This window comes from Leuresthes tenuis, unplaced genomic scaffold (genome assembly GCF_036924035.1).
Source record: "Leuresthes tenuis unplaced genomic scaffold, fLeuTen1.0.hap1 SCAF_19, whole genome shotgun sequence".
Lineage (NCBI taxonomy): Eukaryota > Metazoa > Chordata > Actinopteri > Atheriniformes > Atherinopsidae > Leuresthes > Leuresthes tenuis.
The window spans coordinates 27,028,025-27,055,799 of record NW_027325373.1 but is presented as its reverse complement, the minus strand read 5'-3'; the positions used below and the strand labels follow the sequence as shown (position 1 = coordinate 27,055,799).

Sequence of the window (27,775 nt, the reverse complement as noted above, 5' to 3'; positions counted from 1 at the left end):
GCGTATTTCTTTGTAATTTATTTCATAGCCATAGATAATTCATTTCCCACGGTAAGTTTTCACAGCCTGGTTCTGTTCCTCCTTTTTGGAGTGATTTTTAATTTGTAACATCCCATAGTCCTCTCCGTTAGCGGAGCTCTTTGCGTTCGTGTAATTTTAATGTTTCATAGTTCCTCCCCTGGTGGAGCGGTTTTGTGTTGTGTTCTTTAAGAACTTTTGTGCTGCCGTTAAAGGCGAGCTTTAAGTTAACAGTTAACGTTTGATAGTGCCTCGGTTTTTTGAAGAGAACGTCCTTGTTTAAATCCGCCTCAATAGGAGAGCATGACCTTGTTTTGTTATCATTCATAGCTTTTCTGTTTTCCTCCTTTTTTGTTCATGTTAACTTTCATAGCTGCACTCGTCCTCAGCCATAGTTACTGAGGAGAGCCCTCAGGAGTTTTCCAGCCTTTGCTTTGCTCTGCTTGGAGATCCTCAACCTGCCTTATTGCTGCTGTGTTGCTGCTGCTGTGCTTTTGATCTGACCCTGCATCTGTGTACTGAGTCTTGAGGGTCCTGACAACTTTAATTGAAAGAAAATTGCCATGCAATCTATTTCTTTTTTATATACAAAGCCAGTATGTTTAGCTGTTAAATAAGATAGCTTTGTATCATATCTGTGGTTTTTATTTTGAAATAATAAAACAGCTGACTTAACATCCTCCAAGAGTGGTGCTGCCAAATTTTCTGCCAGGTGTTGTATCTTTAACAAGAAAATCCTACTGTATTAAGTGTAAATATGTTTCCAAGTGAAAACTGAGCATCCCCAATGCCTCCAGGCCTGCTTTGGTTTTTCAACCAGGACTTCAGATGTCCTTTAGTGAGAGTGGTTACCACTCTCCAGCCACACACTCATCCAAAGGAGACCCATAATAATTACACTGTCAAGATAATTCTTTTGATTACGACAGAACTTGTCTATTGAAATGTGAAGTGGTGGTAACTTTAAAAGCAATGCAGTTCCACAGAAAGCACAACAACGGAACATTTACATTGAATTTTGGGGGGCAGCGGTATGTTTTAGCGTGACTTTGTGTGATAAGGATTCATCTGTGAGTATGGTAATGTTGAAGAGATTTGTTCACATCTTGATAAAATGCTAAATTTCATTCCTGCTATTTACTGTAAACGCAAACAAAGTCAACTGTCAAATACTTACAGGAATTTTCCATTTATACGGTGTCCATGTTGAAGTCTGGGCTCAGAGTCTTCCCGAGTTATAGTTCCATGGAACCAAGGCATTCTTTCATGAGCAGTGGTGGCAATCCGTTTCTCCAGCTGAGGCCTCTGACTTATGATGGCCTGTTCCAGGGCTGGCCCCTGCATGCACATAACATTGATATTGAATTATAGTTCTTATTATAGGCTGAAACTTCTAATGTGAAGAATATGCAAGCCGAGACATATCTGTGTGACATTTGTTCTACACTGCATGTCTGTCAAAGGCGAGGTGGTTGCATGTAGGATGCAACTGAGCAAATGAATTGTGGGGAGACATGAAGTCAAAATAAACACATCACAAGGGTTGAGAGCATTTTTCAGCATTTTGTATCCAGCTGCTGCATGTTGTACGGTTAATGAAACAAGGGAGTTCCAGTACAGAGCAATAAAAAACAAGTGGCGGGGCATTAATCTGAGATCTACTGTGTGCATTAAATGCCAGCGTAATCCCTGGGATCCGGTAGCACTGTGGCATAATTAAGAAATCAGATGTGTGAAGAAACGCAGCAGTAAAACGTATGTCGAAAACATGCAAGTGACTTCCCGTTTTAGCTTTAAGCTCCTGTGGTTATAAAGTGTTCTTCTGTAATGAAAAGATTGTCGGTGACATTTAAGGTGCAATTGTTTTAGAATAATAAATTTTGCCGTCTTGTTTTGCTGCCTACTTGAAAGATTTCCTGTGTTTGCTACTTTACTAGTTTTGGCATTTCACAAGCTTAAAACATTTCTTGAATAAATTCATTGTCATCCTAGCTTAAAATAAACTCCTTTTTTTGCCTCGCTGTATTCATGTGTGGTTGTTGCTGTGCTGGCTTCACATTTTACTGTAGATGTTGAGAACAAATCTGCCTGCTTTTTATAGGACAGAGTTCAAACTAACCTGCAGGTTCCAGGTCTGCATTACATACTCCCGGATCAGTTTTTCCTTGAAGTCCTCAAATGGCCCCACCTTTGGCTGCATGTTCTTGGGCCTGTTGCAAGGCTTCTTCAGTAGACATACAAGACCATCCATCTCCTGGGAGTGGTAGTCAATCACATCCGTGGGGATCTTGTGGCTCTTACCACCGGCAATAGCATATGTTTCATTGAGTTGTTTTTCAATGGTGTAGTGATAGCAGCGACCTGAATTTGAAACCGAAAGAGCAAAGCCTCCAAGATAATTACGGCTTTGTCGTAGTAGGAACAAACCGTTGCTCATGCCTGCCTGCCGCAGGTAGTCCTCTGCCTCCTCCCTGGTGATGTTGCCATAGAAGAACGGCAGTGTTTTCACAGTGTCTGCCATGTTTGCTTCTGGATGGTGGCTCCCTCACAGCAGTCCCTTCACAAAGTTCAGCCACCGGGATAAAATGAAGCTAAAGACAACATAACATAACATATCAGGATTAATTGCAATTTTACAGAAAACACATCAAAATAACAACAACAAAAAAGGTACATATCCTAATAGTCCAATTAAGATTAAATCTATTAAGATTATCAGAAACTATGATCAGGATCTGTGCTGTCATAGCGTACAGCCTTCTCCTCTGGGAGGGAATCAACACAATTGTAATTGTGGCAGTGCGAAATGATTTTATTGGCTTGGTTTAGCAAGTGCAGCTCCATTTTTTTTATTTAACACATTACTTTTGGTATAAAAAGAGTTGAATTGAAAGCCAGCAATGCATTTTTAAAAAAGATGGGACAGCAGCCTTATCACTGTGTTCAATCACCTCTTATTAAAATAGAATTCAAATATCTTCTCATTCTAGCTTGAAGTAGGATTTCACTTCTCACTTTCACTTCACTTCATGTGCTGAATGTTTCAGATGGGTTACAGCTCCAGACAGCAGGCATATGTTGCTGTAGGGATGTCTGTAAAAAACAGTAGGTGCCTTTACAAATCTGCATGCATGCATGCTGTTAAGTGCACAAGCTTTTTAAGTGTGAACTGATGACAGGCAGGATATTCTTATTCCTTGTTAGCCTGGAGCACATGGCATCCTTGATTTTCAAAACTTTCCCATTCTTCTTTGCTTGTATCTTCAGTTGTAGCGCCAGAATCCACTGTTACAAAAAACCTTCTAAACATGTCTCCTTAACCCATCAGAGAGTGACACCGTGAAGAGTTTCCCACACATGAATAGAATCACAAACGGTTAGCCTGAACTCATCTGTGAGTATCACACCAACCTGTTTTCAATGTTAGCCCTGTGATATGTTATCCCTGTGATATGTTATCCCTGTGATATGTTAGCCCTGTGATATGTTAGCCCTGTGATATGTTAGCCCTGTGATATGTTAGCCCTGTGATATGTTAGCTCTGTGATATGTTAGCCCTGTGATATGTTAGCCCTGTGATATGTTAGCCCTGTGATATGTTATCCCTGTGATATGTTATCCCTGTGATATGTTAGCCCTGTGATATGTTAGCCCTGTGACATGTTATCCCTGTGACATGTTATCCCTGTGATATGTTAGCCTTGTGATATGTTAGCCCTGTGATATGTTAGCCCTGTGATATGTTAGCTCTGTGATATGTTATCCCTGTGATATGTTAGCCCTGTGATATGTTATCCCTGTGATATGTTATCCCTGTGATATGTTAGCTCTGTGATATGTTATCCCTGTGATATGTTATCCCTGTGATATGTTAGCCCTGTGACATGTTAGCCCTGTGACATGTTAGCCCTGTGACATGTTATCCCTGTGACATGTTATCCCTGTGATATGTTAGCCCTGTGATATGTTAGCCCTGTGATATGTTAGCTCTGTGATATGTTAGCCCTGTGACATGTTATCCCTGTGACATGTTATCCCTGTGACATGTTATCCCTGTGACATGTTATCCCTGTGACATGTTATCCCTGTGATATGTTAGCCTTGTGATATGTTAGCCCTGTGATATGTTAGCCCTGTGATATGTTAGCCCTGTGATATGTTAGCCCTGTGATATGTTAGCTCTGTGATATGTTATCCCTGTGATATGTTATCCCTGTGATATGTTAGCCCTGTGATATGTTATCCCTGTGATATGTTATCCCTGTGATATGTTAGCCCTGTGATATGTTAGCCCTGTGATATGTTAGCCCTGTGATATGTTAGCCCTGTGATATGTTAGCTCTGTGATATGTTAGCCCTGTGATATGTTATCCCTGTGATATGTTAGCCCTGTGATATGTTAGCCCTGTGATATGTTAGCCCTGTGATATGTTATCCCTGTGATATGTTAGCTCTGTGATATGTTAGCCCTGTGATATGTTAGCCCTGTGATATGTTAGCCCTGTGATATGTTAGCCCTGTGATATGTTAGCTCTGTGATATGTTAGCCCTGTGATATGTTAGCCCTGTGATATGTTAGCCCTGTGATATGTTAGCCCTGCGATATGTTATCCCTGCGATATGTTAGCCCTGCGATATGTTAGCCCTGTGATATGTTAGCCCTGTGATATGTTATCCCTGTGATATGTTAGCTCTGTGATATGTTAGCCCTGTGATATGTTCCACTGATGACTTAGAATTGGCATTTTAAGTCCAGTGTTCATGTTGTCTTTGTACGTTTTTCTCATTTAAACATTGAGGTCCGAGGACACAAATCATTGCAGTGTTTCAATCTTTAGTTCTGGATCTTATTGAGTTTCTCATAATCTTCTTACTGTTTTGAAACATTTTAACATAGAAGAACATTTCCTTTATCAAGATGAAATAAGAAAAATGAATCTAAAACAACACATATATGAAAGAGTCACTTCTAGCTGAATGAGTTTGAACACTGACTTCTTACTCTGAGCGATATATGTTGCAGACTGTGGTTGATGATATGAAATACTTTTTGTGGGTTTGTAAAATCATTGTACGTTTACTAAATCTCTCTTATACCTTGAATAATCCAATCCCTTCAATACTTCAGTACAAGATTCCCTGATGGCTTAAGAGCAAAAGAAACATCTGGTAATTCCAGCACATATACAATACCAGTTAAAAGTACTTCTTCATCATCATTGTTAGGTATATAACTGCACCAACAGTACATGTACCACGCTGCTGAGTTCCTATCTAAGTCAGAAACTGCCACAGAGCAACATGGTGACTGTACAAGCTGCTGCTCACATCCACCAAACTGGTCCAGCTAATGAAACAATGTACATTTGTTTCGCGCTTCATCAGTTTGGTTTTCATTATGCTCCCAGAAACATTTTATTTGCAGGTTGGGAATATTTAGCTTTCTATTAAAACTCTAATAATGATGCAAAGACACTTCAAAACAAGGCTTCAGCGAACATACGTACATTTCCTCACCATGACTGAGAGACGAACACAACCCACTTCACAGACTGCTTCATTCACTCGTGCTCAAAAGAAGCAGCAGTGAAGCTCAACGTGCACGCTGTGCACTATTTGGAGAACAAAGTCAACTATCATCCCAACAGCATCAATACACATACGAATAGATTTGGAAAGCTTTTGATAACAAACTGTTGAATTTCCTTATGATAAGGCTCAAAGAAGACTGCGGTCTCTCATGATCACCTTTGTTCAGGGGCTTTGACTTCCTGACTGGAATAAATCTACAATAGTTTCTGTTGTAAACCTGTGAGAATCTGTCTTGCTCTGGGATGTTGTACACGTACAGTTTGTGTAGGACTTGTGCTGAGCGGCACCACACATTTCCGTTGTTATGTGACAGTATTGATTAAATGTACTTGGACACCTTAAAATGTTATTTTTAAACTGTATTCACCTTAGTCATATATCACATTCAGGTGTTTAATCATGGAAAAAGGTGAGATGCACTAAACAGTTTACAGATCACGAATCCTTACTGTTATGTGATGAAAATAGCTGACAATAAATATCACATTCATGAACCCAACAGTTTTTATGTTTCTATGTTGGAGCAAAAAATACATCTACAGTTTTATCATTGAAAGAAAATTTAAGGGGCTTTTAATCCAAAGCTAACATCATTTCTGCACACCTTAGAAATGACAAACTAGAAACGATACATGCTGTGGTTTCATAGCAATATGGCTGCTGATTAATACTGAGACTTTTTATTTAGCCGACTTCGTTTGTCATGTGAGCTTAAAGCTTCCAGCAGCTCACAAAACAAATAAATTGATTTAAAAAAATGCAAAAAACAAGATGAAATAAATTGTTCACTTCAATAAAAGAAGAAAAAAAAGAAATAAAACAATGTGGAGTCCTACAAATAATATCCTACTTCAGTGTAAGAACAGTTGTTGTAATGTCAGACACGGCATGATGCAGGCAGTTTGGGCAAAGTTGTACTGAACATATCTAAAGTGAGTATTCTGCTGTCTGCAGCTCACACCAAACACACACTGCTGTTTGACTTTATGTGTCACATCATCCCTCTGCAGCTCACAGGAAAACCTACCCAGTGTTTGTAAAAGACAGCGCTTCGGTTCATTTCTATTAAAACTATTCAAAGTCTTTTCGTTACCAACATGAATATTGTCCAATTTTAAATACAGATTAAATATGTTTATTCTTCCTCCTTCTCTAACATAAAATATGATTTTCTTATTTATAATTGTTTTAATATGAATTATTACTATATCACTTTCTTTGAGCAACTATTAGTTGCCTTTTATTTTTCTACATGTTTGAAATGAACTTCTATATCTGAAAATAGGAACACATGGGAACTTCGACATCATCAGTAATTCTGTGAACAACAGCAGTGTGAGCAGGTAAAATAATCTCACAATAGGACGGAACGCTTGGAACAGTTTAAAAGAAAGCCCCAGTGTACTTACTGTGAGCAGGGGGGTGAAGTGGTTCCACACTTCACTTCTGTCGCTCCTTTCGTCTCTCAGCAGCCAGCAGTCTGAGCAACACACCAACAGGTCATCTTAATCATAGATTAGGCCATCTCCTGACAAACGAGCAAGCAGAGAAAAGCAGTCACTCACTCCCAGGTGATCGAGCTGTCCAGCTGGAGCAGATCAACCCTCAGTCGGACACTCACTGAAGTGCTTGAGCTCTAAAGCTTCCTCATTTCGACGACTTCCTTAACAATTTAAGTTTTTTACTTCCTTTTTTTAAATGTGCACACTGACCGACACGTCAGCTGAACACCAGGAAATGAAGTGAGAACAGCAGAAAACTGAGAAAACTGTGAGGTCCAGAACATTTCCTCATTTCAGTGGTATCTGTCACAGAAAGTGGTGATGTTAATGAAATGTTACTCTAAAATGTCTTTTCAATTTATATGATAGCAAGGTTCCATAAAGGTTCAAGGTAGTGCATATTTATTCCAACATATATCTAATCATTTCCTAAATTAGTTTTGGTGTTAAAAAAATGTTTATATTGTCTGGAATAATTCTGCATCTATAGTCATCATAATTGATATAATTATAACCTTTAGTCTTTACTGCAATAATTTAGGAATAAGATTTAAAACTGTAAAAAAAAGAAGATTTAAAATTTAAAAATAAATTGAACAAATGATAATGTAATGGATATATATAGACTATATCATATCATATTACTGATTGGTGGTGTATTAATATGTCTTGTGTGATATAAAATTAGCTTGTTTTTAATAAAACAATATGGTAAAGTACCACTAAAGCCATCAGACACATAAAAACTAAAGTGTTCAGTGAGAATGGAAGTGCAGACGAGCGTCTGCACGATGATGCTGCAGGAAGTTGGGTTTTTATCGGCCATTACCGACTGGCTCCTTCTAAATGATGGGCCAACACTTCATTTAATGGACAGTTTTTGAGTCCGTTTCCACTGAGTTCTTCCATTGTTCTTGTGTTCACACGTTTGACATGTACATGATAAGTAGACTGTGTGTGTGTGTGTGTGTGTGTGTGTAATTTAGGGACACTCAGTCATATTACATCTCAGGTAGTGTAAACTGGCTTTAGAGAGTTTCACACTCAAAACATATGGAAACAATCCCCTACAGAGAGTTTAACTGGCAGCCATGGCCAAAGGTTTGAATGCTTTACGATGACAAAATTAAATACTGCAAATCACTAGAGGTACATTTAGAAAGATGGTGCATCTGTGTCAAGACAGACCAATGACTGTGAAGTGAAGAACTGTGATCCGGTTGTAGGTTCTTCAGAGGCTGTGTGAAAGTGTGAAAGGAGGAGCAGCACAGTGTGAGACACATTGTGCAACACTGTGACATTTCAAGCTAAAGAAGCTACATGCAGATCTGAGTTCCCTTTCAGGGGGAAGTGGCTCCGGCTTATTTGGAGCTGATGAACGAAGAAATGGAAAAATCTCCCCATTTGATGTGTTTTCTACACCCTTTGTACTGTCACCTTACTGCAGCTATGTCAAACTACTCTCTTGCCTTGCGATTGAAGGTCAACTGGTGCCACATGCTCTGTAATTCTTACCCCAGTTTTAAAAAAAAAAGCTTTTAACACATTTAATAAGATAAACACTTATGGCTTCAAATTCAATCATGTAAAAGTATCAACTGCAGCTGATAGGAATATGTGGCCTGAAAGAGCCGAGGTACCAGCGCACACAAAGCTCTCATTTTACAAAGGTGAAACTGCTTTGGAGGGGATGGAATATATCATCCAAAACTTCCTTTCAACAGCACAAATGCTGTCAAGATCACTAACGGAAGAGTTCTTTCAATCTTAGTAAATACAGCTCCACCTTGTGGATCAACACCGTCATAACAAATAGTACAACTTTCTCCAAGTAAATGAGGGACATAGATAGATAGATAGATAGATAGATAGATAGATAGATAGATAGATAGATAGATAGATAGATAGATAGATAGATAGATAGATAGATAGATAGATAGATAGATAGATAGATAGATAGATAGATAGATAGATAGATAGATAGATAGATAGATAGATAGATAGATAGATAGATAGATAGATAGATAGATAGATAGATAGATAGATAGATAGATAGATAGATAGATAGATAGATAGATAGATAGATAGATAGATAGATAGATAGATAGATAGATAGATAGATAGATAGATAGATAGATAGATAGATAGATAGATAGATAGATAGATAGATAGATAGATAGATAGATAGATAGATAGATAGATAGATAGATAGATAGATAGATAGATAGATAGATAGATAGATAGATAGATAGATAGATAGATAGATAGATAGATAGATAGATAGATAGATAGATAGATAGATAGATAGATAGATAGATAGATAGATAGATAGATAGATAGATAGATAGATAGATAGATAGATAGATAGATAGATAGATAGATAGATAGATAGATAGATAGATAGATAGATAGATAGATAGATAGATAGATAGATAGATAGATAGATAGATAGATAGATAGATAGATAGATAGATAGATAGATAGATAGATAGATAGATAGATAGATAGATAGATAGATAGATAGATAGATAGATAGATAGATAGATAGATAGATAGATAGATAGATAGATAGATAGATAGATAGATAGATAGATAGATAGATAGATAGATAGATAGATAGATAGATAGATAGATAGATAGATAGATAGATAGATAGATAGATCAGAATTAAATCCATTTTAACACCAATTTCATGTCCAAAAACCCACTGTTGTATTGCAGCACATTTTATTATCCCCTAAGCAGTAAGTGACAGAGTGCCCTGGATGTCAGCGGTTAACCTTGTGTGACCCGTATATACACCAGCTACCCGTAAAGTTGATCAACCCTAGCATGATAAGAACTTACATGGAAGTTGTAAAGGTGACAGAGACAGACACGTGAACCTGTTAGGAATCATTAAAACACTGCGGTTTGATTCCATTAAAGGGACAAAGGACAAGTAATTCACATTTCATAATGTTTTGTCATATGATGAAGCTTTTAAGGTGATAACTTTTGTAGTGGTTTGCATTTAATGCTCTCTCAAAGGGACACAAACCACAATAACAAGGAATTCTGGGAATTTTTGAGATTATAAGAACTCTGAATGCATTGTCACTTTTCTAAAGGCCTGCTGACATATAACGTCCACTGGATATTGTGACCATGAAGGGCTGTGAGTTGCCATCAACCATGTGGAGTGTGTGTGAATGACACGGATGTCAGGTCCCAGCACAACATCACGTCACCCTAACCATCATCCAGGCCCCGCAGAGCCCCTCACACGGGGCTCAGTATGGAGCCGTGCGCGCGCGGTGTCCTTACACGTTCCTCTGCAGGAACCGTCTCAGTTGTTCCTGCTGTGGGCTGCAGCCTCTCTGACTCAGTGCTGCCATCCCTTTGGCCCGTTTTCCTGCCTGCATCACTACAACCCGAACACTCAAACATTTACACTAACAGGGGGTGCTATGAGTGGTTCTGATACGGTGGCTGTGAGCTCATCATCGGTAAACGTGTCTTTCCCAGCCTGTGGTCATGACGGAACACGGCTCTTCACTAGCCTCATTTTGCCTCCGCATTGTCCGCGACGTCAAAAGCCTCAGCTGGGACATCAGTTTAACTCGCGTCAGAAACACTTTCTCAGCGGGCGGCTGAAGGCATCTCAACAAAAGTGCCGCTTAAATGAATCAATGGAGTCTACTCACCCTGTGGAGCGCAGTCATTTGATGTGTAAAGTCATGTGTGTGTGATGGAGCTGTGCAGGACTGAAACATCACTCTTTGGCATGTTAGAAAACGCAGAACATGAAGGCAGCTTCCACCCAGAGCTGCTACCTTACAGGATCGCTTCCCTTTGGTCCACATCCATAAGCACGTTCCCTCACTCCACCGCGCGGAGATGCTCTCAGTCACACTTTGGGATATTTTCATCACTGGCTATAGTTTTATTATAGTCTGTTAATAAAAACTAAATGTGATCAAAACAGTTAGGTTACCTGTTAAATATATGAGAAAATGTTACTCGGATTAATTTAGCGTTACACCGCGTCGCCAGCAGGTGGCAGGGCAGCAGCAGCATGTTTATTATTGGCCATCATTTTAATCAGTTTCACGTTGAAACGAAATATACTTTTTTATCCACGCGATCAAAAAATAGTCACCCTTTTCTGTTGAATCCCTTTTTTTAACAAACACGATACTTCAACAGGAAAACACATTAACATAAAAAAACGGTGGTGTCAGGGCGTTATTACTGCAGTCAACACGAAGCCAACATTTCCTGGTTGTTTGGTTTTCCAGGAGGACATGAAGAATGATGCATTTGGGGGATGTGGGAAATATTCACATATGCCGACTCAAAAATTACAGAATATGAGTCTATCAGGTTTCATGCTCCCAAAGCCTCTGTGAGCACGAGTGTAGTGAAGATGACAGAGTGGCGCGAGCAGGAATGCTGACAGCATTTATGAATGAATTCCCTCATCCTAAAACTGAGGCCTCGAGCTTGGTGGTTCTCTTGATGACGGTAAAGCTAACTTGTCCATGTGCTTCCACGGTGAAGAAGAACGCGTGTCTGGGAAATGTGCCGGCAGATGTTTACTGTTGTTACGGTGTGTGCGGAGTAAGGTCGTTACGTCACTGTTCAGGGTTTCCTAGTGGAGTGAACATTACGGCGTCATGGCTGAGGCCGGTTGGTGGAAGTCTCTGGCTTGAAAAGCCAGCTTTATGCTAATGCTGCTGACCGACGGACATTGCCTTTGCTTTTACTGAATACAGCAAATTGGATTTTCTGAACAGAGAGGAAAATTTACACTCCACAAGTTAAACCGGATTTAGTCACTCGGGCTGCTCTCCCTGACCGGGAGATATCGCTAGCTAGCAGGAGGATAGCAGTGTTAGCTATCTGCAGCTGCCAGCTCACCACTTAAATAGAAGAAGAAAGGACCTCTGGAGTGGAAAGGTGGATTTTGACAAGTACTTTCATTGGGTTTTCACAGGTAACACAAAAAAGAGCAGGTAATAAATGGTGTGGAGTTTCTAATGATAAATGAACGAGAAAGTGAGCTGCATGTTGATGTGGTAAAAACCGCGAGAAGTGAGCGGCGAATGAAAACAAGATGGAAGAGTGTGAAGTTGTCTGAGCTAATTTGGGTTTAAGAATGAATACTAAGTGAGCTCAGCACTACCGTGGACCTGTATTTGCCCAGAGATTTGCATGGCTAATTATTACTGCTGGTAAATGCCAAGTATTACTTGTAAGGATAAAGTAATCGGCCCACTGGTTCCACGTTAGTTTAGCAAAGTTTTGTCATTTTGCTAGCTTCCTTTCTCGACTCGTGCTTCATAACGTTAGCCAGAGCTACATTCGTTGACAACTCTAATAGACGAATGGCTGTGAGCTCTGGCTTCATGTTTACCGCATCCACAGTGTCCCAGAATACAAGCAAGCCCGTAGCGTTCAACAGTGGCCTGGAATATGTTGTTTAATTTGTTCACAGACGGATACTCTTATTGTCTTCCTAGTGTAAGGGTTCCCCAAACTGGAAAACCATAATACTAGCGTAACGCGCTGTATTGTTAAATTACAATGCTTTAGCTGTAAAGTTATTTGAGGGAACCAAGCCGTCAATGGTAGACGATGGAACAGATTGTTGCGTCTTACTGTTAATTTTGAATTAGGTTTTAAACCACAGGCTGGCGCGTTGGCAGTATCTGCATACATTACTGCAACCGAGCCCCGCCAAGAGCTACGAACTAGCTTCAGTAGCCGGTGTTAGCTAGTTGGCTAACGCTGTAATTTAACCTGCAGCCACACTAAGACTTGACGATATCACGATTAGACGACACGAAGTTGTTAACGGACTGTTTTACGTGAGGCGTTTTTGGCGATTTGGTGTTTGCTTGGAGAGTTCTGGGATGTTTGTGCGGATGTGAACACACGTTGGTGCTGTGCAGGCCTGTTAGGCCTCTGCGGTGAGGTAACAAACAACGCTGATCCGAGTTCCCACCGTCATCCCGCTGTTCTGCTTTAACGCGAGCTGGAAGCTGGAAGAGATGCTTCACATCTGCGCAGGGTCCCTCTGATAACCACTGAGCCTTAGTGACTTTAAAAATGCTGTCTTTAAAACGTGCCTTGACATGTATCATGCCCCAGTGGTGGAACTTTGGAGTGGGGATGAAGTTGGTCAGTGAGGATGTGCTGGGTTGCTAATACATTTAACCTTACGTGATATGAACTTGTGTCATTTTCATGTCATGCCATGTTTAGCTGAACTTCAACAAGCCGCTACGCAATGAAACCCTCTTACTGCACTCAGCAGAGAAAGTGAAACGAGTCTGTTCCAGACTGTTCATACACTCAAGTTCATCTTCTCTCACCTAACAGGTCAACTCCGTGGAGCATTGTCCTACAGGTTGAGAGCTCTGCGATTTGGACTCGAACATGGCTGGACGCAGTGAGGACGAAAGCGTCAGTAACAGCAGTGGAGAATCAAGGTAAAGCCGTCACTGACAGGCCTGCACACCGCGGCCCAAATGGTCTCATGCACTCTGAGACTGTGCCAGGTAGAATTTCCCAGAGTTATCATTTGGCAGACTTGATGACCTTCTGATAGGGAAAGCCTGTGCATAGTCCGAGTGATTGAAAGCGGCTCTTTTTCTTTTGCTACTGTACAAATTAGACATATCATAACAAACTGAGAAAGGAGGTATCACCATGGTTACCAGCTGAAAAAAGACTTTGGAGCACCGTGCTGATTAGTTGATGCAGATTGGAAATGTTCTACCCAGTGACACAACTCATAACAGTGAATATCTAACCCTCACTGAGGGTTTGTGTTTTTACAAGGACTGAAACTTCCATCTGATTGTATGTCCCTGTTATTTCACAGTGCTGTATCTGCACTGTACTACTGTTTACACTGGACAGCTGCAGAAGTATGGATGAACTATTTTTCAAAATCTATTGATTTGTTAGCAATAGTTAATAGGCATGAAGTCAAAGTGCAGGTAGCCCACTTCCAGATAGTCCAAATTGACTGTCTGAGCACTTGTGGGTTTAACATTTCTGTGCCTGGATTACTGTTCAGTTTAAACGTAGGACAGGTCCCCGCACGGCTGCACCTTGCTGTTCCCTCTGTGAGATGCAGGGGTAGGAGGCAGCTGGCATGTGACTGTAGAAGCCACACTGTTGTCATGTCTGCTGCTGTGACACCGGCATGTTATTTAACAGCACACACCGATGCGGCCTCTGTTTGGTCAGTGTGAAGCAGCAGCGATTTTACGGGGACGTCCTTTTCATGCTGTACCTCAAGTGAAAATGTTCGGCTAATACTGTGTTTCTGTGGTTAAAATGAATGTTGTGCCTGTGTTCTCTTTCTCCTTTCTTTTTATATTTGACCTGATAGAAGATTGGGCTTTGTAAAGCCTTCTGATTTGAGAATGATCATGTAGTAATTTCTAAAACTTTTCTGATTGTTGTCTTTACATCAAACAGTAATTCTGATGATGAATCTGGTTCTGGGTCGGGTTCAGCCTCAGCCTGTGGCTCAGGCTCCAGTTCCAGCTCGTCCAGTAGCAGCAGCCGATCAGGGAGCAGTGACTCAGGAAGTGGTTCAGACTCTGGCAGCCAGTCAGATTCTGACACAGAGAAATCCAATGAGAAGGTGGAACCACAAAATAAGTCCAACATTGATGGAGCAGAGGTAAAGAAAGGCTGTTTGTTGTTGGGCTACTTTGTCTCACTCCACTTGGCAGGGCTGGTAATCTTTACTTACTTTTTAAAATCTTTTTATTCATGTTATTGTGTACTTGTGTGCATTTTTTGGTCTTTGACGCAACGAAACTCCTAATTAAACTAAATTAAACACACTTCCTCTTCAGAATAGAAAACTGTTTTGTCGCTGTAATCTTGGTGCGTCTACCACTATCTCTACTGTGGGGGAGGGTACTTGAGTTTGCAGTTATGTGAATAACTTGTTAATAAATGAATTTATTCCAGTTCTGGAAGTCCAACCCAAGCATCCTAGCAGTGCAAAGATCTGCTATGCTCAGGAAACAGCAACAGCAGCAACAGAGACAAGGCTCCTCAAATAGTGGATCCGATGAGGTTTGGTTCCAATTGCTCCCTTATAACCCCTTTTCAACCAAAGTGGTTCCAGTACTGGTTCGGTGCTGGTGCCAGAGCCAGTTCTAAGTTGGGTCTATAAAGAAACAAAAAGACCTTCTTTCCCCCCCACTGTTCACATAATTGCGTCACAGCAGGAAGCTTTCTGCTGAAAATGAACTCTCCTGGCTGCAAATGTTAGGGAGTGCTGTGTAATTGGCTTCTTTACAGCACCTTGAGAACAGCAGAAGAGGCCCCTTATTGTGTTGATATGAGTACTGTATTTATCTGAATGCAGCAATGATGGCATGAAGCAGCACACGGGTTGGCAGAGAAGACATTTCCCATCAGCACATGCACAGAGGCAGCAAATGCTCTGGAGTATTTGTTCACACATCATCTCACCCGCTGATGTTCACCATGGGGCTGGGTGGAAAACTTCCACAAGAAATCTGCAGAAAAGCTTTCAGGACATCAGTGTGTGCGTGTGAAAACTGCAAAATGATGTTCTTATATCATCAGTCTAATTCCTAAACATTGCTTTAAACAACAGTTGCCTGCAGCCTTCAAACACTGAACAGTATTAATGAACAGTGCTCTGATGAGGATTTACACATGGCATTTTCGGGCAGATTTATAGATGCCAGCCGGGGATATTAAAGCCCCCCGAACATGAAAAACGCCTAGCCGGAAACACTGCAGGTTAAATTCTAAGAACGGTTCAAAAAGATTGAGTTTGGTGTTTGGATGCTGCTCAGTGCTCTCCCAGCATGACTGAGCTGAGCTCTGAGCTGAGCTCTGAGCTGAGCTCTGAGCTGAGCTGAGCTCTGAGCTGAGCTCTGAGCTGAGCTCTGAGCTGAGCTCTGAGCTGAGCTCTGAGCTGAGCTCTGAGCTGAGCTCTGAGCTGAGCTCTGAGCTGAGCTCTGAGCTGAGCTCTGAGCTGAGCTCTGAGCTGAGCTCTGAGCTGAGCTCTGAGCTGAGCTCTGAGCTGAGCTCTGAGCTGAGCTCTGAGCTGAGCTCTGAGCTGAGCTCTGAGCTGAGCTCTGAGCTGAGCTCTGAGCTGAGCTCTGAGCTGAGCTCTGAGCTGAGCTCTGAGCTGAGCTCTGAGCTGAGCTCTGAGCTGAGCGCTGAGCTGAGCTCTGAGCTGAGCTCTGAGCTGCTGGTCCTCTTCTGTTGCTTCCACTTCATGTTGAAACTCCAGGTTTTTTTGCTCTGCCTTCAATTAAGCAGACTAAATGTTGCAAAGACATGTCAGTTGGTCTCCATAAGCCCAGCCCCTGATGGAAGCAGTTATTAACTTTGGACCAGCAAACACTTTTTCTGGGCTGGACCCAGAACTTGTGCGGTCGAAACTGGTTCTGAGTTAGGCTCTAGCTCCAAACCAGCACTGGAACCTCTTTGTTGGAAAAAAAAAAGCCTGACTGTAAACTAATCGCCGCTGATTTAATGTAACTCACTATCTGGTGACGGCTATTTGTCCTTTGTGTTCATCTGTTTTAGGACTCTTCGAGTAGTGATGAATCTGACTCATCAAGTGGATCCAAAGGAAGAAGAAATTCTGGCTCCTCTGACTCCGGGTCGGGCTCTGGATCTGGGAGTGACTCTGAATCAGATTCATCACCAGACGACAACAGTAACGAAACAGCATCTGACTATGAGCCCAGTCACAATTTCAAATGCAGAAAGCCTCCAACCAAGTAAGTGGAGCGTTTAATCTGACAGGAGTGATTCACAGACACACACACGTGCACGTACCCCTCTGTCAAAGAGAGATAAACCCACAACGGTCACTGAAATAACTGACTAAAGTAATACTAAATAAAAATGTAATGAAAATGAGCCAATGAAAAACAGATATTGCTTTTGAATTGTGGTTCAATAGAATCATTAAAAAAAAAAAGAGGAGAGACTAATGAATCTGGCCTGGACAAAAATGATGGCACCCCTAGAAAACACTGAGAATAATTTGACCATAGGGACTTGTTAAAATAAGGCTTGTCCTCTAATTAGCATCACAGTTGTATTAAAACTTCTAATCAGTCAGTCTGCTTATTTAAAGGGTGATAAGTAGTCACTGTGCTGTTCGGTGACATGGTGTCTACCACACTCAACGTGGACCACTGGAGGCGAAGAAGAGAGTTGTCTCAGGAGATTAGAAAGAGAATTCTTGCCAAGCATGTTAAAGGTAAAGGCTATTAGAGCACCCCAAGCAGCTTGATGTTGCTGTGGCTACAGTTATTCAGAAGTTCAAGGTCCAAGGAACTGTAGCCAACCTCCCTGGATGTTGCTGCAGGAGCAAAACTGTGAGACGGATAATACCAAAGAGGTGAACTCCAAGGTTGCACCATCCGTCCAAAGAGGACACCACTGGTGAAAGTAAATCATAAAAAAGCCAGACTGACAAGCCACAAGGCTTCTGGGAGAATGTCCTTTGGACAGATGAGACCAAACTGGAGCTTTTTGGCAAGGTACATCAGCTCTATGTTCACAGATGCAAAAATGAAGCATACAAAGAAAAGACCACTGTCCCCACTGTGAGACATGGAGGAGGCTCACTTATGTTCTGCTTTGCTGCATCTGGCACAGGGTGTCTTGAATCTGTGCAGGGTTCAATGAAATATCAAGACAATCAAGGCATTCTGGAGAGAAATGTGCTGCCTAGTGTCAGAAAGCTTGGTCTCAGTCGCAGGTCATGGGTCCTCCAACAGGATAATGAACCAAAACACACAGCCAAAAACACCCAAGAATGGCTGAGACTGAAGAGCCCTTCTGTGAGCTCTAAGTCCCATTGAACATCTGTGGAAGCAGCTGAAACATGCCGCCTGGAGATGGCACCCTTCATACCTGAGACAACTGGAGCAGTTTGCTCATGAGGAGCGGGTGAAAATACCTGTGGATGGGTGCTGAAGTCTCAGTGACAGTTACAGAAATCGTTTGATTGGCTCAAAAGGTTGTGCAACAAAATATAAAGTTAAGGGTGCCATCTTTTTTGTCCATTCCAGATTCATTAGGTTTTTTTATATATATATATAATAATTCTGTTGAACCACAATTCAAAGCAATGTCTGATTTACATGAGTTAATTTTTTTATTTATCATTACTTATAAGTTATTAAGTTATTTGAGTGACTGTTGTGGGTTTATCTGCCTGTAGCAGTGGGGTACCAACAGTTCTGTCCACGTGTGTAGACGATACTCGGGCAGGACACACCTGTAACACATCTGTAATGATATACCCAAGAATGTTTTTTAATCCGTTCAAGTATATAATTCAACTCCTTTGTCCATACACACAGAATCACATATAGGCCTGGTTTCGCAAACTAGGCTTAAGCCGAAGCCTCGTCCCAGACTAAAATGCTGGCTTAACTTATTTTAAAATAGTCATAGATTCAGTCTATTCTGGATTAAACAAAGCCAATTTCAAGAGGGTGGGTTAGAGCTTCTCTAGGACTAAATTGAAGTTCATATTAATCCTGCAAAGAGGCAGGTTTAACTTCAGCTTAGTACTGTTTGTGAAAAGGAGCACAGATGGTTTGGGAGCATGGAGTATTTGGAATATCTAAATGATGGGGCTGAACAATATGGAAAAATTGTGTAATTGCAATTTTAAAATTTTTTTCCTCTTTTGTAAAAATACTGAAGTTTCTTTCGTGTCAGCTGCTGTCGTGGTTGGGCCTGAGGCCATCTTCGTTGGCTCAGTTTGGCCCTTTGAGTGTTGAAAGTCACATGACTTGAATTGCAACGCATGCAATTACAAAAAGCAATTTTTTTCACATCGCAATTTTATTGCAAATGCAATTAATCGTTCAGCTCCACTAAATGAAGACCAATATTTGCTACAGAGGCCAAACAGTCAGTTTGATGAATTAACGTTCGAGACTGCTTTTGTATGTACAAAGAAGATGTAGTGGAGATCATTGCTTTGCTCGAGCCTATACTTTCCTCCATGTCTCACAGAGGAGGGCCTGTACCCAGTTCTCTCCAAGCTCTGATCACTTTGGCACCTTTGATTGTGAAACTGCAGATTTGTGTGGTGTCAGCGAAGCAGCAGCGTGTAGAATGGTGCTCAATGTCTGCAGTGCCATTTGTGAACTGAGAAATCAGTACATCAAGGTCTCTGATGCTGCTGAGCAATAAAGTGCCATTCCATGAATATGGGAACTTCCCAGGAGTGATTGGCTGTATAGATGGGTGTCATGCTCAAATCTAGTGTCCATCAACCTCTGATGCTGAGGAGTACAGGAACCGTAGGAAGTGGTTTTCCATCAATGTTCAGGCTGTACGCACTCCCAATTTAGAGTTTTCAGACATTGTTGCCCTTTGGAAAGGAGCAACACACGATTGAAGGATTTTTCACAGCTCTTCATTGTGTGCCCAGTTTTACAGAGGGCCACATAGGGGACTACTACTAGATGACAGTGGATATGCTCAGAGTTCCTGTCTATTCACGACTTGGCCACATCCCACAACAACTGAGCAGCAAAGATACAACGGGCTGATGTTCGCACCAGAGGGATGGTCGAGCGTATGCTTAGAGCCAAGAAGATGCTGCAGTGATCATTGCTACAGCTGTGCTGCACAACTACCTGAAGCAGCATGATTGTCCTGAGATGTGCCCATGCTGGTGGCAGAAAATGACCCACGAGGACTTGCTCAGAGCTGCTTTCACTTTCTATGCTATATGTTCCATTTGTGCTCAGTTCTTCATGTCCACTGTCTGAATGATCATCATCTGGTATACCATCATCATCTGGTATGCTGCTCCTCTATTGTTCCAGTCAGCCAATTAATCGGTCTTGTCTTTACTTGGTGGGGGTCCACCACCAGTAGTAAATCTCTCTCTTCTGGCCTCTGCATTCCTTTTTTCAAATCTCATTTGATGTTCTTCCACAGAGTCTATGAAGGCAGATATCATTCAATATAAACAGCATCACTAAACTATATGACACCTGTGATATTCGGACCATAATAGACACGTCTCACCTGCAGCTGCTGTACCGCTCCTGTGGTTACATTTTCATTTGCATTGAATTCACTGTAAATGGCAGCCGAGAACTCCTCCTTATGTTCAATAGCAGCAGTATAGCCTTTACTTTCAGTGACAGCATGATTTCCCACAATTTGTTTAAGTAGAGTTTTCTCATACTCTATAGTTATTTGATCATGTTCTTCTAGCTTCACCCATGTTTGGTGTCAAAATTCCAGGTTTTTCGTGCGCTCACAACAAAAGTGTCTTGAGCACCCGAGGCGGCCAGCTGCCATTCATTTTCAATGTAAGCTGGCGTCGATGAGTGGCGCGCCGTGAGCTTCATGAGCATCGTGAGCTTCGACAGTTGAGACAGGCTCAAGTTTATGCAATTGAGCAGCGACGCGACGCAGCCGATCTGGATTCTGAAGGCGGGAAAAAGATGGAAAAGGGCAGAGCGAGAGGAAAACCATTGAGGAGAAACTTATTATGCAGGAACCGATGTATAGATGGATTACTATATATATGTCTGCTATTTGAAAGCCCCGCCCCTTCGGCAGCAGAGGTTGTGAAAGCTTTTGGTGTGAGCGCCCAGTTAGGCTGATGAGGCTTGAGCCTGGTGTTCTCTTGTAAGCTTACTCTAGGACTCCACAGTCTGGGGCTAACTGAGACAAGCCTCGTCTGTGGAACCAGTCCAGTTCAATAGCTGAAACTGAAACTCAAAGAAGTTTTAGGATGACTGAAATACAAGAACATAGGTGTTTTCCTCTGTTGTGATGCCTTCGTTGCAGCTGTCCTCAGAGGGTTGTACATTTGAGGGTCTTCCTGCTTTTAGTTTTAGCCAGAGAAATGCAGTTGAGCTGGGTTGACAGTAGAGTGACTGGCCCGTGCTGAATCGTTCACTTTTACCTTCAAAAGCTCCTGAGTTTGTTTTGAAGTACATTTAGTTTATTTTCCATCTATTCTGTGATGCACCACCCTGTCACATTTGTTCTATTTGACTGAATCGGAGTATTGCTATACACTGCGTATTTATCTGGCTGCTTTTGTCTCGTCCTGAAATGACACAGGTGACCCAGAATCCTTTGGAAGTTGTGCGTGTTGCTGCTGATGATGCAGCAGCAGGTGTCAGAGCACAGGCTGCGACTAGCTTCCCTCCCATCTCCAACAGTTGACCAGCACACAGATGATTGCAGTTGACTCGTCTCTGTTCATATTTCCGTTTGCCTTTCAAGCACAGAAACAAGAAGTGTGACGCAGGAAATGAATCCCATACAGACTAGTCCCAAACTGTGTTCTACTATTTAAATGAATTCCGCTGCTGGTGCTTAAACTGTGGCTGTGCCATTCAGCTTTGGAACTAAATTTCTGATGTTCATATCAGTCGATGAATGTTTACCGAAAGGTGGTCGGTCAAACATACGAGTTGAGGCACGGCCCAGGTATTGAAATGCTGAGCTTCTGGAGAATGTTCTTCACTTGGCTGCTTGTCGTCAGGGACGGGATACTGCAGTCATGTCCCTTTGGACTTCTCTGCATGTCTTGGCGGTTCTGGGTTGGCATGTTATGTTGACATAACCCAATCTTTTACTGTTCTTAATGTTGTGGACACCCTTCTGACGGAATAGCTCTGTTTGTAAAGACTAAAGTTGGCCTGGGTCTCTTGTGAAAGAATGCCGATGCTCAACGGTTCCCCATCTCATTTCAGAGTGACCTCTCGGAATGGAAAGAAAAGCGTCACCCAGAGGAAGAAAGCCCAGAAATGTTCTTCCTCCGAGGACGAGAATGATAACTACATGAAAATGGCATCTGCAGGACCACGGCGGCAAGCCACAGTCAACATCAGCTACAAAGAGGATGATGAGATGAAGACGGATTCCGACGATTTGGTGGAGGTTCTGGGTGAGGATGTTCCCCAGCCCGAGGAAGAGGAGTTTGAAACTATCGAGAGAGTGATGGACAGCAGGATAGGAAGGAAAAGGGGTAAGAAACAGTGTAAATATTCATGTTGAACTGCTGGAGTTGAAGTGTGGAATGAAAATAATATTGTGGGTTATTAGTATTACGAACAGTCAGGGAGAGCGATGGAGGTTCAGATTAGCGGAAAGAGCTGGAGCCCTCCTGTGGCTGTATTCTCTTCACCTCCTGGAGTCAAAAGAAAGTGTTTTAGCCCTGTTCCAAGGATGAAATATGTGACATAGTGTCCCCTTCTTTCTTTTTAACAGCTACAGGAAGTGCAACCACTGTATATGCCATAGAAGCAGATGGAGACCCTAATGGCAACTTCAGTCCCAACAAAGAAGCTGGTGAGACCCAGTATTTGATCAAGTGGAAGAACTGGGCCCACATCCATAACACCTGGGAGACAGAGGAGACACTGAAGCTCCAGAATGTCAGGGGCATGAAGAAACTGGACAATTTTAAGAAGAAGGAACAGGAGAAAAAAAAATGGTGAGACCTTTTATTTCTTTTTGTTAAACTTGATCACATTTCAACCTGTGAGGAGCCTCTGTACCCAGGTGATGGACAACAGTGTCTCCATGCTAAGGTCATAAATGCAAACAGTTCTGTTCTCCTCCATATACTTCTGAAGAATAGTTCTGTCAAGATTAGCGCTAACAGACTCTATGGGGTGTTGCTGTCAAGAAACTGAGAATGTTGCCATTGGTGCCTTTCTACCATTTCTGAGTCTGACCTGCTGATGTGGATTTTCTTTGTCTTTCTAAGAACTTTCTGTCAGCATACACAAACATTAGCTGCACCTACATGGATCACTTCTAAGCAGGCTTGATATAAAGACGCAACTTATCGGGTTCAATAGGAATGAATTTGAGGAATTGCTCATCAGATTAAGAGGGACAGTGTGTTGTTTCACACATTGTAACATGGAGGGGGGGGGGGCTTCTGAGCAGCACCTGACTTCTGCCAGTAAAGGAACGGACACCCAATTTATTTCAGTGGAAACCAGCACCATCTTTTGGATCTTTCATCTCATGTTAATTGGCTGCTCATTCTTGATGAAACGCATCATTTGTGAAACGTTAAGCATCATTTGGTACCTTCTGACAACTTTCTAATGGGCATTCTGATCTCCAGGTTAAAGGCGGCTTCACCAGAAGATATAGAATATTTCAACTGTCAGGAAGAATTGATGGACGATCTGCACTCTCAATATCAGCTTGTAGAGCGAATCATAGGTATTGTTGCATATAAAAAAGCAGTATACTGTGCATGTATTTGATACCCCTGGAATGTGTAAATCAGTAGGTGTTTGAATTTCTTTGAACAGGACATTCAAACCAGAAGTCAGCTGCTGGTTACCCAGATTACCTGTGCAAGTGGCAGGGTTTACCATATTCAGAGTGTAGCTGGGAGGATGGCGCTCTGATTGCTAAAAAGTTCCAGAAATGCATTGATGACTACATGAGCAGGAACCAGTCTAAGACCATTCCATCCAGAGACTGCAAGGTAACTCGGTGTCTGAAGCGTGTTCTGAACCAGTGTGTTGCTAATGCCTGGATAGTCATGGGTTTTAAATGGAATCCAGCCCAACTTTCCAAAACAATGACAATAGATAAAGTAAATGTAGTAAAACAACATAAATCTGTTGAAACTGATGGATTTGATTATTCCTTATCATGAAAGAGCATAAAAGGGCACTTTAACCACAGGTACATCACCTTTTCTCTCATCCCAACAACTGAGCTGTTTAGGGCATCCTTTGGAGTATTGTTTTGTTTGTCTCATGGACATTTTAAATGGTTACTGGTAGAGCCAGGCTGTTTTAACACTCAGAGGGTCCACATGATGAGATGAACTGGATTACAGCTACAGTTGGGTTCTGCTCCTTATCTGAGGGTAATTATCCTTGGATATATGGCGGTGAATGAATTGAATCACTGGCACAAAGCATGTCATACCCCGGTACCATAGGTGGCGCTGTCCCCATTTCAGCTATCGCTAATAGAGCCACTTCCTGTTGACGTCTTCACCACCAACAACAACAAACTCAGGCATTCAGAAAGATGGCGAACGCAGAGCGAGATGAAGCTGCGTCCCTCTCCATCTGTGATGAGCTGGTTATGGAACAGACGATGCACAACGTTCTCCATCGCCTTGTTTGTTTCTTTCTTTCTTTCTGACGACAACAACAGGAATATCGTCTCCTTCCACTTCCGGGTGACGATCGCGAGAAAAAATCTGGAGCATGCGCAGAACGCTCGATCCGATCCGCTGTCGTCTCCAGGCACCTTAAGTGGGCAGCCGGATCGAGTTATCCCGGGGTCGTAACCCGATCCGATTTCTTGTGGGATTAAGCTTGTTACATGAGCTGAATAACTCAGTCTTATTGTAATTTGGCCATTAATCCGATCCGATGGCCCGCATGGAACCGCACTGACTCAGACTGTGTTGCTGAAATGAGTAAGACCTCATCTACAGAGAATCTTTGCTGTAAACTGTTATTTTATTGGTGTTCGTGTTCTGTTAACACACAGATGCTGATAACTAAGGATGGAGCGTTTGAGAATTTCAAACTAAATTTCAGAGTGAACATTTTTCACCGCTCAGGCCACCCTCACTCGTCAGCTGATTATCATTGCATGTAGCGTATGTAAAGCTGCAACCAGCTTTACTGTGCGAGTGTGTTTATGAGCTGATTGAGTAGAAAGTTTGATCCAAAGTGACTTCCAACTGAGGACTGTGGAGGAGTACAACAGGCTTTTAGCTGAGAGGGTTTGAATGATCATTCAGCTGAAACTAAACCCACTCGCAGTTAATAAACATGTTCATATATCCATTAGTAATGAACGTTACAAGAGATCCACGTGCAGATAGCTGTGACTTATGTGGGAAATTGTCTGCCGGCCTTTCAAATGACTTCATAGAACAAGGAGGTGTGTGTGTGTGTGTGTGTGTGCTGCTGTATCGGTGCTGTGTAGGTGCACAGGTGAGAATCCCCTCTGACCAATCAGAGGTCGGCAGTGCTTCCACGTCGCTGCATAGCATCGGCTCGGCTAGCCTAGAATCTCGCTCATTAAGATTACTTTATTGTCATGTATCACACGAAATGACTCCTCCACATTTAAGCCATCCAGGTTGGCACCTGTTGAACACACACATGGTCACACACTCATGGAGACAGATGCCTCACACTGGAGCGGTAGCACCAGAACAGGTACCACCTCAGTCACACTCAACCAACAAGACAAAACCTTTATGCTGTGAAAGAATCACCTGTTGTCAGGTAACCTCAAAGTTTGGAGACTCACCAGGCGAGCAGTAGAAGAAAAGAAAAAAACAATCAAATTTCTCAGTTTCATCATTTATGTTGTCTTTCTACTAGGTCCAACTGAATTAAAGGTTAAAATTCTTTGCAAATCCTTGTTTTCCTTACATTTTCCAGAACTTTCCAAATGCTATGGAAACTAGAATGTATTACCACTTCAGCTGAGGTGTTTTCAAACATGTGAACGTAACCCACAGTTGGTCCTGTTCCCATTAGGTGTTGAAGCAGAGACCCAGGTTCGTACCCATGAAGAAGCAGCCCGCTTACATAGGAGGAGATGGACTGGAGCTCAGAGACTACCAGTTAGATAGTTTAAACTGGATGGCCCACTCCTGGAGCAAGTAAGACTCAGCAACCCTTGTACCTACCTTATGAATCAGGTTTTCAGTGGAAACACACCGTGCTATGCCAGGGCCACATATGTCTACAGAATATCCAGCTGTTACCATCTGAATGTGAGCCGGTATGAACCTTTGCTCTGTTATGCTCTGTTCTGCTTCATAGAGGAAACAGTTGTATCCTTGCTGATGAGATGGGCTTAGGAAAGACCATCCAGACCATCTCCTTCCTCAACTATCTGTTTAATGAGCACCAGCTGTATGGGCCCTTTCTCTTGGTTGTGCCCCTCTCCACAGTAACCTCCTGGCAGAGGGAAATCCACCTGTGGGCCCCACAGATGAATATTGTTGTTTACCTAGGAGACATCAGCAGCAGGAACATGGTAAAAAACTCATGAAAAAAACTAAACTGCTGCAATGTCATATTCCTACTTTCTTGTCATTTAACTGTGTTTTTAATTAATAGATCAGAACACACGAGTGGATGCATATCCACAGCAAGAGAATGAAATTTAACATTCTCCTCACCACATATGAGATTCTTCTCAAGGACAAGGTCAGCAGCTACTTTACTTTGTCACAGTCTTCCTGTTGTTTGTCACCCAGCATGTTTTCTCAACACAAACTCTGCAGAATGATGGAAGCAGAGGGAAAACTTGTAAGAAAATGTGTTTGTCTCCAGTCATTTTTGGGAAGTGTTAACTGGGCCTTCATTGGTGTGGATGAGGCGCACCGACTGAAAAACGATGACTCCCTCCTCTACAAGACCATGATCGACTTCAAATCCAACCACAGGCTTCTGATCACGGGAACACCGCTGCAGAACTCCTTGAAAGAGCTCTGGTCCCTGCTGCACTTCATTATGCCTGAGAAGTAGGTCACTCCACTTTTTCCTCACCGACTCTCTCCGGTACCCTTTAGCAACCAACAGATCTCACACATTAGAACAATTCACAGGCCAAGCCTAGTTTTTACCGGCTGAAATACTATTCCAGTGGTTCTTAAACTTTCCTCAGCAATGCAAAGTAGCCAAGTAGCCCCAAAGAAGAGAAAGAAAGCACAGCGTAGTGCCATCAGTGTCAAACTCCAAACATATGGGGAAAAAACCAACTAATATAGTACTTTTCACACTTAAATGTAGGGATTCCAACCAATGTCATGAAAACAGTGATGGGCACAAAACAATTTAAACACCAGCACAGCTTTGCTTCTTCAACTACAGAAATAAATCACATAACACATTAAAATAGCTACCAACCTACTTTTAGGATGATGGTTAAGATGTTCCTGAAATAAAATCATGGTTACAGATAAATAAACGGAATGGAACGGAGCCATTTTCTCCCTGTGTGTGACGCAGTGAGCCCCTTCGTGGCGGCCGTGCCATCGATGCTGCTGCAGCTCAGATCGTTTTCACAGAACAATGTGTAGACAACATCAAAAACGTCCTCTTCCATTTGTTCCTGTTTCACAGTTTTGCAGAACAGTAGAGCTCATAAATGTCATCGGGATCAACGTATCTCGCACAGCAACAACTTGTGCATTTCCATCACTGCCATCTGTGGATTTGTCCAGCTGGAGTGAGGAAAAAGAATCTCCAAGTTTTCCCACGACTTGGGAATGCCGGTTCCCATTGGTTCCCATTTGAGAAAGGCACAGTCTTTCATTTCTCCGCTGTGTGTGGTTCTGTCCAGCATGGCCTCTGTCAGGAGCAGGCCCAGCTATAGTGAATGTTTTTCATCTTCAGCTCTGAGCAGGCACCATGTAAGACGCCTCCAGGGCTTTGGCTGATATCTCAGAGGCTTTGTTCGCACTGTGTCTTGTGAAGACCTGAATTCAGAAAGTTTGCACTTAAAATGAAAACATGGCACCCATGTTTTGTTGTGCAATGCTGCTGTAGATGTACTGGCTTCATGCTATTTTCTCTTGGGTGAGTTACATGGAAACATGTTCTTCTCCATGCTGGTGGAATTTTGCCGGCTCT

The 27,775-nt window shown here is 42.2% G+C and overlaps 2 protein-coding genes across 5 annotated transcripts in view; one reads left to right on the top strand and one right to left on the bottom strand.

Moving 5' to 3' along the window:
* syk (spleen tyrosine kinase) overlaps window positions 1-10,962 on the bottom strand; it is a 61,041-nt gene extending 50,079 nt beyond the window's left edge. Inside the window, exons 1-4 of the mRNA XM_072371428.1 lie at window positions 10,799-10,962; window positions 7,020-7,138; window positions 2,138-2,609; window positions 1,196-1,356 (exon numbers count right to left, since the gene is read on the bottom strand). Coding sequence (XP_072227529.1) covers window positions 1,196-1,356; window positions 2,138-2,539 — 563 coding nt within the window. The 5' untranslated portion in view covers window positions 2,540-2,609; window positions 7,020-7,138; window positions 10,799-10,962. The remainder of the gene's footprint in view (window positions 1-1,195; window positions 1,357-2,137; window positions 2,610-7,019; window positions 7,139-10,798) is intronic.
* A 555-nt stretch (window positions 10,963-11,517) lies between these two features.
* The window catches only part of chd1 (chromodomain helicase DNA binding protein 1), a 56,801-nt gene continuing 40,543 nt past the window's right edge, over window positions 11,518-27,775 (top strand). The window contains exons 1-13 of one of the 4 annotated variants that reach the window (XM_072372480.1): window positions 11,518-12,109; window positions 13,479-13,588; window positions 14,589-14,796; window positions 15,093-15,200; window positions 16,698-16,894; window positions 21,875-22,149; window positions 22,392-22,617; window positions 23,263-23,363; window positions 23,456-23,634; window positions 25,670-25,794; window positions 25,958-26,174; window positions 26,258-26,347; window positions 26,474-26,664. In XM_072372480.1, the coding sequence (XP_072228581.1) occupies window positions 13,536-13,588; window positions 14,589-14,796; window positions 15,093-15,200; window positions 16,698-16,894; window positions 21,875-22,149; window positions 22,392-22,617; window positions 23,263-23,363; window positions 23,456-23,634; window positions 25,670-25,794; window positions 25,958-26,174; window positions 26,258-26,347; window positions 26,474-26,664 (1,970 nt within the window). In that variant the 5' untranslated portion in view covers window positions 11,518-12,109; window positions 13,479-13,535. Of the gene's footprint in view, window positions 12,110-12,251; window positions 12,329-13,478; window positions 13,589-14,588; window positions 14,797-15,092; window positions 15,201-16,697; window positions 16,895-21,874; window positions 22,150-22,391; window positions 22,618-23,262; window positions 23,364-23,455; window positions 23,635-25,669; window positions 25,795-25,957; window positions 26,175-26,257; window positions 26,348-26,473; window positions 26,665-27,775 lie in introns of those variants that run through there. The other 3 variants (XM_072372478.1, XM_072372477.1, XM_072372479.1) reach the window with 3 other exon arrangements.